We start from the raw sequence: 13136 nt of genomic DNA, 5'->3' as shown, positions 1-13136 counted from the left end.
GACATTTTAAATTGGAAATTAAAAACTTTAGAAGCCTCCAGTATTTATGTTGCAGTAGTTTATGTGTCAGGGGGCTAGGGTCAGTCTGTTATATCTGAAGTATTTCTCCTGTCTTATCCGGTGTCCTGTGTGAATTTAAGTATGCTCTCTCTAATTCTCTCTTTCTTTCTTTCTCTCTCTCGGAGGACCTTAGCCCTAGGACCATGCCTCAGGACTACCTGGCATGATGACTCCTTTTTGTCGCCAGTCCACCTGGCCGTGCTGCTGCTCCAGTTTCAACTGTTCTGCCTGCGGCTATGGAACCCTGACCTGTTCACTCTGTTATAATCTCCACCCGGCACAGCCAGAAGAGGTCTGGCACTTTGATATATCAGCTGATGTAAGAAGGGCTATATAAATACATTTGATTTGATTTGATTTTAAACCTTGAATATACTACAATTTCCTGCAACAACAGGATGATCAAATTATTAACTTCCAACATCTATTAGACTCTGAAAGAAGTCCCTTTAGTGTGTGTAAATGTAAAAATATTCTAACATTACCACTACAAAAGACCTTGGTGACAACACACTCTTTAGCAGCGTGGATACGAAGACTCAATATATTGTGGGGACAGACAGACAGACAGACAGACAGACAGACAGACAGACAGACAGACAGACAGACAGACAGACACACACACACACACACACAGCCTCCATGACGTAGACAGACAATCTGTTCTCCAGCAAGGCTCTCTGCCTGAAACAGCCTGTCTTGCCTGTGTATTAATGGCTCTGAACAAGCCATTCATTTTTGAAGGTCCCCTGTAGTCCGCTTGAGCAGAAGTACACAGTACACTTCAAACACATGGAGAAGCCATGCAGTAGCAGCAGTATAGCAGTACAGCAGAGAGAGCAGAACACCCTATAATTGGAGACCATTGTGAGCTGGAGGTGTCAGCAGATTGAGATGCAGGGAAACGTCAAGGCTACCATTATCCTATTTTCAAACCACCTATGTTGGAGTGGGCAGGAAAATGTAGACTAAATGGAATGGAAGACAATGAGAATGGAATGAATGACGTTTGATGGAAGGCAGGCGGCGACCGGCCTGGCCATTAATTGCTTGTGAAAGCTCACATGGGAGAAGAGACTGAACAGCATTATCAGAACATTGTTATAATGTTGGAGTAGTTAGATTGAGACCATTAGGAGGGAGGGGATTGACTCAGACTAGTCTTTATGTACTAGTCTAGAAATGTTCATTTTACAGACACATACTAAACGATCAAGATGCGTCATGTCAATCAGTACCTAACATATTTCCTGCATTCCAAATGGCACCCTGTTCCCTTTATAGTGCACTATATACAGATTTTGGATCTTCATTTGGTCACCATGTTGCAGGAGAACTTGTAAAACTTGTAGTGTATTTGAGGTTTAAAAAGGCTTCAGACTTGATTTTCCCTTACGAAAAATGTATCAACCCTTACAAAATTCCCTTAATTATAATCCACATAATAATTCACATTTCCTGTTGCTGCAGGATTATTTCCCTGCTGTAGCAAACTGCTTAAAATGAAGATCCTACATGTGAAGGGAATAGAGTGCCATTTGGGACGGATTGTCTCTTCTCCTTTTGTCAGGTAACAGAAGCAACTGTGGCTGAGTCTCAGGTCTGGCCTTCAGAACATGCAGATGGAGACGTGATGGGATGAATGAAATAACTTATCGTCAAGATGAGACCATCTCAAAAACATGCAGGATATGCACTTTGTGCTCCATTTCTCAAATTGGAGCAATTGGTCATGCAACATTCATGCAAAATATTATAAAACATGAAAACTTCACATAGAAAAGCTCTATATTTCTAGTCTTATTTATAGAGAACTTTGGTTTCAGTTCACGTAGGTGTATAAAACCATCACCAAACTGCTAAAGAATATTGTTCTGTACAGCAGAATCTTAAAAAGGCTTTGTTTACACTCTAGGGTTATACTTCATATTCTGTGTGGTGTGCGCAGTACACTAAAGCCACGGACAAAATCATCTGATGTGTTTAATCTATTATTCAAATGTGATTATTGACTCCTTTGACTTTTGCTCAAAGTATTATCATTCAAACTGTTCTCTCTCATTGTGCCTGAGCCTTCCGTTTACACAAAGGCTCCCCACAGCCCCATGAGTCCCTGAATTTGCTGATTAGCCTAAGTTATAATACTGCAGCTTTACTGTCTCTTGATCTTCCTACATCAACAATACATGTCTGACTGCTGGAAGGATGTGGGAGGTTTATTATATCAAATCAATTTTGGTTTCTTGCTCAGCATTTGAAATAGCCTTAAGATTTTGAAGTTTTTTGTTCTGCAGAGGTATAATGTTGTTACTGGCTCACTCCAGTGGGTCTCGAAACACTTGAACTTTAATTCTTGTAATCCTTTCAACGCCAGATGATTGTCAAACACAAGTAAAGTCCAGACCTGGGGGGCAAAAGGGTGGGAACCCCACCCCCCTCCCAATCCCTTAATATCCCTGTTAACGTGCAGCATGCACTGTGTTTGCATTATCTGTCTGGAATGGAGACGATAAAGTGTTGGAGGAACGACCGCAGCATGCTGATTAGAGGAGTGGTGATCTCGGAGCCAATGTTTTAACAGAGTATGTATCGTTTTATCTGACAGACCCACAATTCATCATGGTAGATTCATACAGAAACACAGGGGAGTGGGCTCACTCCACCAATTATCACATGAATGAGCTCTGTATGGAGCACACACACACACACACACACACACACACACACACACACACACACACACACACACACACACACACACCCACACACACACACACACACACACACACACACCATTCTGAAAGTTGGCAGCATGTAACAAAGACCCAAACAAAAGACAGTCATTCTTATCCATACCAGCGTTTCCCTCTCACCATCTCAATTTTGCCCATAGCCATACACATTAATGGGTATCCCGTAACATAACTGGAGGACTTTCTTCTCAAATGTTTGGTTTGGAAGCATCCTGACCACAGGAGCGAGCTAAAAAGGGTTATAATAATCTTATTTTCCTTTCCTTGTTTTAGTAAAAAAAATGAACCCACATGCAGTAAATGAAACAGAGACAGAGAGACTTAAAGAAAGTAGTAACAATGAATTCAATTAATTCCCTAGGTTTGGCTGCAGGACTGGAGAGCAAAATTGAATCGTTGGTTAATGAGGAAAAGGCTGTTCAAAACTTTACAGTAGAAAACTTCATGAAACACAGTCCAAACACAAAAAAAATAGCTTTCTTACAGACCCCTACTATACAGCAGCCAAAACTGGCCCGTGAGTGATTTCTTTTGGCCCCCCAAAGTTTTTATTAAAAAATTATAATAATAATATATATATATATATTGGGGGGGGTTAACTTTGTCAACACAGTCATTGTCAACACAGTTATTGTAAATTAAATTGAATTTTTGGCGTGACAATTCCATAAGGAGTTGGCACGGGAACAGAGACAGACTGGCACCCAGGCTAGAGTACTGTCCACAAAGACCTGTGGCTAGAATACATGTAATATGGGACCATGGAAATATAATCTAGATTATTTTTCTATGTATGGGACCAGGTTGGAGAGGTAGAGGGTTACAGTCGACACTGACATGTGGCTACTGCAGCATGGGATCATATAAATAGATTGAGGGGACACTCAATATGTCTGAAAGTCCTCCCATTATAGCATAACTGACCTGAATGGGGATGCCTGCTCTATTCATTCTAATTCTATGAATTGGCTAAGAGGAGATAGCGGTGACCTTTCCATACTGACCTGTTGCTGCGGAGATGGTGGTGGGGCCACTCTGCCTGCGTCCCCTCTCAGCAGTCAGGGTGATGGTGTACAACATGCCGGGCGTCAAGTTCTTCATGGTGTACTTGACGTCTCTAGAGAAGGGTGTCACCTCAGCCCTTTGCCCATCGGCTGACACGTACTCCAGCTTGTAATTGTCGATCTTAGCCACCGGCTTCTGCCACACCAGCACCATCTCAGTCTCAGAGGAAGACTCCACCTCCAGGTTCTTAGGAGCATCCAACGCTAAAGAGAAGAACATAGAAGGAGAATATAGAATATAGAAGGAGAATATAGAATATAGAAGGAGAATATAGAAGGAGAATATAAAATATAGAAGAATAGTATAGAATATAGTAGGAGAATATAGAACACAGAAGGAGAGTATAGAATATAGAAGGAGAATATAGAAGGTAAATATAGAATATAGAAAGAGAACATAGAATAAAGAAGGAGAATATAGAAGGAAATACAGAATTTAGAAGGAGAATATAGAATATAGAAGGAGAGTATAGAATATAGAAGGAAAATATAGAAGGTAAATATAGAATATTGAAGGAGAATATAGAATATAGAAGGAGAATATAGAATATAGAAGGAAAATATAGAATATACAAGGAGAATATAGAATATAGAAGGAGGGTATAGTATATAGAAGGAAAATATATAATATACAAGGAGAATATAGAAGGAGAGTGTAGAATATAGAAGGAGAGTATATTTCAAATAGTGCAAGACAAGTGCAAATAACCATTTGTGAATTGTAGGAGGCAAATAGTCGAATGGGGGTTATTTTTAGTACATTATTACTACAATCCATGATCGTAAACAAAAACAATGTATTTATTTACAATACAGAAAAAGGTCATAGCTCTCACCTGTAACAGCATTGGTGGTGGTAGGAAGGCTCTCACGCTCACTCTTCACGGCTGTCACTCCCATCCCGTACTCTGTCCCAGCTCTCAGGCCTACACAACACACAGACGAAGAACACTTATCGTACTGGATGTATGCAAACAGAGCATAAGAACAAAAACATGTTATTTGTATTTTTTTATCAAGTATTTATCAATGAAAACAATATGTTTAAAGTTTTATATTAAAACACCCAGCTGTTTGCAGGTAATAGTTTCGCCAACGATGAAAAAGACCGAAACTCTTCAAGGCCTTAATTGCCTAGCTAATAGATTGAAGCATAATTGGGTTTATTTTCAGCCTCTTAATTTTGGAACCTCTATCTGCTCTGATTGATCTAGAAGAGGCGCTATATGGGGCAGAAACAACATTTGCTATGATATAAGAGGCTTTGAGATCCTTTTAGTCCGGCTACGTGGCCGCGCTGCGCGGTGCAATTAAGAGCCCTCAGTCCAACGGCCTTCATTTCCTTTATTATCTCCCACAGAGGTCACTAGGCAACCAGGCACAAGAAGCATGAAATTACACCTAACGCAGAGGAAACTCATTATCAATAAAATCACAAGCGTGAAGGCAATTACAGATAATAACTGTGTGAAAAAAGTGCTGAGGTTTGTGAGGAGCGGAGAGGAGCGGAGGGGGACCGGGGGAGGCCAGTCAGCTGAATAGACGCACTGGATGCATCCCAAATGGCTCCTTATTCAATATATAGTGCACTACTTCTGACCAGGGCCCATAGTCAGATGGTCCCTGATCAAAGTAGTGCACTATATAGGGAATAGGATGGCATTTTGGGACACAGCCAATGCCTTATTTACAGGGGATGGGTCTCCCAAGGACAAAGAACGGGCCCCAGACAAAGACACTATTACCCGTTTGAAACCTTTTTTCTTTTTTTCTCAGCCAGGGAGCCTAATCCGTCGATGCAGTGGCACATGGTTTACAAAAAGAGTCTGTCCGCCCGCCTGACTCAAAACATGGAGTATAATGGGAACCGGTGCAGGAGGATAAAAATAGGCCCTCCCTGCATTTTTCTGTTAAACCAGGATGGATCTCACATTGAAGTAGCAGTGTAATTCCATTTAAGGCCTGAATGCAATCTCCCTTGAGCTGTTTTCTAATAAAGTGGGGGTCTTTTGTGGCTGGACAAACGTTTCACGACAGAAAAACAAAGCAGCCCATTTGTAAATAAGTGTATTGAATTTAATAATGACAATTTAGAAGGAGGGCCGCAAACGCTTGGCTGCAGAACAGTTGGCAGAGCGAGGCTGCCGTTTACATTGAAAAACAATATACACTATATATACAGCAATATGTGGACACCCCTTCAAATTAGTGGATTCAGCTATTTCAGCCACACCCATTGCTGACAGGTGTATAACATCGAGCACACAGCCATGCAATCTCCATAGACAAACACTGGCAGTAGAATGGCCTTACTGAAGAGCTCAGTGACTTTCAACGTGGCACCGTCATAGGGTGCCACCTTTCCAACAAGTCAGTTCGTCAAATTTCTGCCCTGCTAGAGCTGCCCCGGTCAAAGTAAGTGCTGTTATTGTGAAGTGGAAACGTCTAGAAGCAACAATGGCTAAGCCGCAAAGTGGGAGGCCAAACAAGCTCACAGAACGTGACCGGCGAGTGCTGAAGTGCGTAGTGCGTAAAAACCGCCTGTCCTCGGTTGCAACACTCACTACTGAGTTCCAAACTGCCCTGTGGAAGCAACGTCAGCACAAGAACTGTTCGTTGGAAGCTTCATGAAATGGGTTTCCATGGCCGACCGACGGACGAATCTGGGTTTGGCGGATGCCAGGAGAACGCTACCTGCCCCAATGCATAGTGCCAACTGTAAAGTTTGGTGGAGGAGAAATAATGGTCTAGGGCTTTTTCATGGTTCGGGCTAGGCCCCTTAGTTCCAGTGAAGGGAAATCTTAAGGCTACAGCATACCACGACGAGGCTGTGCTTCCAACGTTGTGGCAACAATTTTGGGAAGGCCCTTTCCTGTTTCAGCATGACAATGGCCCCGTGCACAAAGCAAGTTGCAAACAGAAATGTTTTGTCAAGATCGGTATGGAAGAGCTTGACTGGCCTGCACAGAGCCCTTACCTCAACCCCATCGAACACCTTTGGGATGAATTGGAACGCCGACTGCGAGCCACACCTAATCGCCCAACATCAGTGCCTGACCTCACTAATGCTCTTGTGGCTGAATGGAAGCAAGTACCCGCAGCAATGTTCCAACATCTAGTGGAAAGCCTTCCCAGAAGAGTGGAGGCTGTTATAACAGCAAAGGGGGGACCAACTCCATATTAATGCTTATGATTTTGGAATGAGATGTTCGACGAGCAGGTGTCCACATACTTTGGGTCATGTAGTGTATATTAATTTACACAAAGACAGGATGGTTGTTTTATAGCTGTTCTCACATTTATTTTTTTTAAGAGGTAACAACAAAAGTATCTAAAAACTGAAAATTCACAGATATTACCCAACACCACCACCAAAAGCATCCTGTTATAACTAGACAAGTGGAGGGGCTCTGTCTTACCAGTGATCTTGAACAAAGGAAAAGGAACAGTGCCTCTACCTTGCTCTACAACCAAGGTGCATGAACTGAGGAGCAAACAGAAGTGAAGAGGGAATTCTTGGAAGAGGAACTCTTGGAGGGCAGTTGGAGTTGATATAAACACATATTTATTGATTTAACTAACGGGTGTTGGCCCTTACAGTTCATCAGGGTTTTACAGATATGTAGTAAAATGAGATCACTTACCAGTGATCTTGGCCTGGGTGGTGTCCAGGGGTCCGGTAGGGAACAGCAGCTCTCCATGGTCTCCTCCAGAGAGGGGGCCATATTTGATGCGGTAGTTGTCTACTTGAGCCTGGCTGTTCTTCCACTCCAGAGTAATGCTCTCGTCAGTCAGCTCTACCGTCTGCAGATCCCGCGGGGCGTCCAGGTCTGGAACACATCCAGTCATAGATCAGGCAGGGGGGAATGTCACGATCCCCTTGCAAATACAATACGATGTGTGGTCCAGACCCCAGTTGAGAACAGACCACCACTTTTTTATCGCCTGTTAGTATGTTTGCCTAGGATATGGCCCCCTGGGCAAAATTACTTTGACACCCCTGGCCTTTTAATCTATTTTATAAGCTTATTGGATGTTTATTTTAATCTAATCTAAATGTATAACAGCTAAAGGGTCAGACATGAATATATAAACATTTAACTAATCAACATTACCTTTATTCTAATCAAAGACCCAGCAAACAAATTATTACATATCCATCATTTTGATATTGTGCTGTTTCAAGGGTTGCACACTTCCAGCCACTTTCCCCAATTTCCCGTGTTTTCTAGAAATCCCGGTTGAAGGATTTCCAGATTTCCTGCTTATTCCCTCCCGATTCCAGGTTTTTCCAGAAATCCCAGTTGGAGCATTCATGGATATCCTCTTAATTCCCTCCTGATTCTAAGATTTCTGGAAAACTTTTGCAACCCTAGTGTTGTATAGTTTGCTTGTCCCTAATGGGCCCTGGTGCACTATAAAGGAAATAGTGTGCCAAATGAGATACAGCTCGTCTTACCTGTTAGGAAGGTCTCAGACACAGGCACGCTGGTCATCTCTCCCCTCTTGGCCATGAGCGACACCTCATACTCTGTGTCAGGGTTCAGGCTGCCCAGGTGGTACTGTGTGTCGCTAGAGGACAGCTCCACTGTGTTCCTGTCTGAGGGGTTGTCGCTGGGCCCATAGGACACTCTCACCCCATCCACCATGGCCACCGGCAGGAACCAGGTCACCAGCGCTGTGGTGTCCGTCACATCACGCAAATTCACCTCTCTAGGAGAATCGATCTCTGGGGAGAGAGGAGGTGGGGGGTGTGAATACAGGGTGCTATGTGAATACAGCTCTATGGTACGTGGTAAAATGTATTGCACTATATAGGGAATAGGGTGCAGTTTGGGTCGCATCCCAGGACTGAGAACGTTTAGTTAGCATTCATGATGTTTTTCATGTAGAGCAGCGTTTCCCAAACTAAGTCCTCGAGTCCCCAGGGGGTGCACATTTTGTTTTTTGCCATAACACTACACAGCTGATTCAAATGATCAAAGCTTGATGCTTAGTTGATTATTTGAATCAGCTGTGTAGTGCTAGGGCAAAAACCAAAATGTGCACCCCCTGGGGTTTCCCGAGGACCGAGTTTGGTCAGAGAACGGGGTTTATTAAGGCAGGTTGTCTATTTTTAATAATGCAAGGGAGGTGATACTGGGTGCAGGTGTCCTGGTGTCCTTGTAAAAAGCCATGGATAGGGCAGAGAGACTTGGAATATGATTTAAAGAGTTTAAGCTCTCATCAGAGCCTTTGTTACAGGGTTGAATATGAATAGTGACAGGATTTACTACAAATAATAATTTGAAAATGAACTGTGTTTTCTTTTATGCATCCATGCATTACGTTATTTATGTAAGTACAGATCAAAACCCAGAGCATGAAAGGAACTTTCCCTACATTATGATGGAATTGATTTGTCACAATTAGCAACTTCAGGAAAGTCAACCTTCTGCAGAAGAAAGATAAAACAGGGAATCTGCACTGGAGCTTAACATAGATTTAACCCTCAATGAGATTGGCTAGCTATGTGTGTGTGTGTGTGTGTGTGTGTGTGTGTGTGTGTGTGTGTGTGTGTGTGTGTGTGTGTGTGTGTGTGTGTGTGTGTGTGTGTGTGGTGTGTGTGTGTGTGTGTGTGTGTGTGTGTCGTTCGAGGGTTGTGATTGTTTCCTGGGAGGATGATGGCTTCCCATGAGCCGGAGTGGTGCCTCCCTCCCTCCCACACAAACACACACCATGGGGGAGGGGATGTGGGAGGGGATGGGGGAGGGGATCACTCCATGCAATTAGTCCCACAGAATGCTAATCCCACTACACTATGTCTATGTGACTATTAAAACCTACCCTAATCAGAAACCATGGATAGATGGTGGCATTCGCACAAAACTGAATGCGCGAACCATCACATTCAATGATGGAAAGATGACTAGGAATGTGGCTGAATATAAACAGTGTAGTTATTCCCTCTGCAAGGCAATCAAACAAGTTAAATGTTGGTATAGGGACAAAGTAGAGTTGCAATTCAACGGCTCAGACACGAGACGTATGTGGCAGGGTCTACTGGCAGTTACGGACTACAAGAAGAAAACCAGCTATGTTCCGGACACCGACGTCTTGCTTCCAGAAAAACTAAATACCATTGCCCGCATTGAGGATAATACAGTGCCAACGACGTGGCCCGCTTCCAAGGACTGCGGGCCCCCCTCTCCTTCTCCGTGGCTGACGTGAGTAAGACACTTAAACATGTTAACCCTCGCAAGGCTGCTGGCCCTGACGACGTCCTTAGCTGCGTCCTCAGAGTATGTGCAGACCAGCTGGCTGGTGTGTTTACAGACATATTCAATTGCTCCCTATCCCACATGCTTCAAGATGGCTACCATTGTTCCTGTACCAAAGAAGGCAAAAATAACTGAACTAAATGATTATCGCGTCGTAGCACTCACTTCTGTCATCATGAAGTGCTTTGAGAGACTAGTCAAGGATCATATCACCTCCACCTTATCTGCCACCCTAGACCCACTTCAGTTTGCATACCGCCCCAACAGGTCCACAGACGATGCAAATGCCATCACACCGCACACTGCCCTATCCCATCTGGACAAGAGGAATACCTATGTAAGCATGTTGTTCATTGACTACAGCTCAGCAATCAACACCATAGTACCCTCCAAGCTCATCATTAAGCTTCAGGCCCTGGGTCTCAACCGCGCCCTGTGCAATTGGATCCTGGACTTTCTGACGGGCCACCCCCATGTAGGAAACAACATCTCCACTTTACTGATCCTCAACACTGGGGCCCCACAAGGGTGCGTGCTCAGCCCCCTCCTGTACTCCCTGTTCACCCATGACTGCGTGGCCATGCACGCCTCCAAGTCAATCATCAAGTTTGCAGACGACACAAAAGTTGCGGGCTTGATTACCAACAATGACGAGACAGCCTACAGGGAGGAGGTGAGGGCACTCGGAGTGTGGTGTCAGGAAAACAACCTCTAACTTAATGTCAACAAAACAAAGGAGATGATCGTGGACTTCAGGAAACAGCAGAGAGAGCACCCCTCTATCCATGTCGATGGGACAGTAGTGGAGAAGGTGGAAAGTTTTAAGTTCCTCGGCATACACATCATGGACAAACTGAAATGGTCCACCCACACAGACAGTGTGGTGAAGAAGGATCAACAGCGCCTCTTCAACCTTAGGAGGCTGAAGAATTTTGTCTTGTCACCTAAAACCCTCACAAACTTTTACAGATGCACAATTCAGAGCCTCCTGTTGGGCTGTATCACCGCCTGGTATGGCAACTGCGCCACCCTCAACCACAAGACTCTCCAGAGGGTGGTGTGGTCTGCACAACGCATCAACAGGGACAAACTGCCTGCCCTCCAGGACACCTACAGCACTCGATGTCACAAGGAATGCAAAAAAGATCATCAAGGACAACCACCCATCCCACTGCCTGTTCACCCCGCTATCATCCAGAAGGCGAGGTCAGTACAGGTGCATCAAAGCTTGGACCGAGAGACTGAAAAACAGCTTCCATCTCAAGGTCATCAGATGGTTAAACAGCCATCAGAGAGGCTGCTGCCTACATACAGACTCAAATCATTAGCCACTTTAATAAATGCATCACTACTCACCTAAAAAAATTACACTTTAATAATGTTTACGTCTTACATTACTCATCTCATATGTATATACTGTATTTTATAACATCTATTGCATCTTGCCTATGCCGCTCGGCCATCACTCATACATATATTTATATGTACATAGTGAGGGAAAAAAGTATTTGATCCCCTGCTGATTTTGTACATTTGCCCATTGACATAGAAATGATCAGTCTATAATTTTAATGGTAGGTTTATTTGAACAGTGAGGGACAGAATAACAACAAAAAAATCAAGAAAAATGCATGTGAAAAATGTTATAAAATTATTTGCGTTTTAATTAAGGAGGGAAATAAGTATTTGACCCCTCTGCAAAACATGACTTAGTACTTGGTGTCAAAACCCTTGTTGGCAATCACAGAGGTCAGACGTTTCTTGTAGTTGGCCACCAGGTTTGCACACATCTCAGGAGGGATTTTGTCCCACTCCTCTTTGCAGATCTGAATATAAACAGTCATTAAGGTTTCAAGGCTGATGTTTGGCAACTCGAACCTTCAGCTCCCTCCACAGATTTTCTATGGGATTAAGGTTTGGAGACTGGCTAGGCCACTCCAGGACCTTAATGTGCTTCTTCTTGAGCCACTCCTTTGTTGCCTTGGCCGTGTGTTTTGGGTCATTGTCATGCTGGAATACTCATCCACGACCCATTTTCAATGCCCTGGCTGAGGGAAGGAGGTTCTCGCCCAAGATTTGACAGTACATGGCCCCGTCCATCGTCCCTTTGATGCAGTGAAGTTGTCCTGTCCCCTTAGCAGAAAAACACCCCCAAAGCATAATGTTTCCACCTCCATGTTTGATGGTGGGGATGGTGTTCTTGGGGTCATAGGCAGCATTCCTCCTCCTCCAAACACGGCGAGTTGAGTTGATGCCAAAGAGCTCCATTTTGGTCTCATCTGACCACAACACTTTCACCCAGTTGTCCTCTGAATCATTCAGATGTTCATTGGCAAACTTCAGACGGGCATGTATATGTGCTTTCTTGAGCAGGGTGACTTTGCGTGCACAGCAGGATTTCAGTCCTTCACGGCGTAGTGTGTTACCAATTGTTTTCTTGGTGACTATGGTCCCAGCTGCCTTGAGATCATTGACAAGATCCTCCTGTGTAGTTCTGGGCTGATTCCTCACTGTTCTCATGACCATTGCAACTCCACGAGGTGAGATCTTGCATGGAGCCCCAGGCCGAGGGAGATTGACAGTTCTTTTGTGTTTCTTCCATTTGCGAATAATCGCACCAACTGTTGTCACCTTCTCACCAAGCTGCTTGGCGATGGTCTTGTAGCACATTCCAGCCTTGTGTAGGTCTACAATCTTGTCCCTGACATCCTTGGAGAGCTCTTTGGTCTTGGCCATGGTGGAGAGTTTGGAATCTGATTGATTTATTGCTTCTGTGGACAGGTGTCTTTTATACAGGCAACAAACTGAGATTAGGAGCACTCCCTTTAAGAGTGTGCTCCTAATCTCAGCTCGTTACCTGTATAAAAGACAACTGGGAGCCAGAAATCTTACTGATTGAGAGGGGGCCAAATACTTATTTCCCTCATTAAAATGCAAATCAATTTCTAACATTTTTGACATGCGTTTTTCTTGATTTTTTTGTTGTTATTCTGTCTCTC

At 43.8% G+C, this 13136-nt stretch overlaps 1 protein-coding gene across 2 annotated transcripts in view; it reads right to left on the bottom strand.

Annotated features, from left to right (window-relative positions):
• LOC106580533 (tenascin) overlaps window positions 1-13136 on the bottom strand; it is a 72950-nt gene that overhangs the window by 19631 nt on the left and 40183 nt on the right. For both annotated transcript variants that reach the window (XM_014161717.3, XM_014161716.3), the window contains exons 7-10: window positions 8337-8606; window positions 7522-7707; window positions 4714-4803; window positions 3818-4081 (exon numbers count right to left, since the gene is read on the bottom strand). In XM_014161717.3, coding sequence (XP_014017192.3) covers window positions 3818-4081; window positions 4714-4803; window positions 7522-7707; window positions 8337-8606 — 810 coding nt within the window. The remainder of the gene's footprint in view (window positions 1-3817; window positions 4082-4713; window positions 4804-7521; window positions 7708-8336; window positions 8607-13136) is intronic.

Source organism: Salmo salar, chromosome 20 (assembly GCF_965601325.2).
Source record: "Salmo salar chromosome 20, fSalSal1, whole genome shotgun sequence".
NCBI classification, from domain to species: Eukaryota; Metazoa; Chordata; class Actinopteri; order Salmoniformes; family Salmonidae; genus Salmo; species Salmo salar.
Note: the sequence above shows the minus strand (reverse complement) of the source record. Positions and strands in the feature narration are given on the sequence as shown.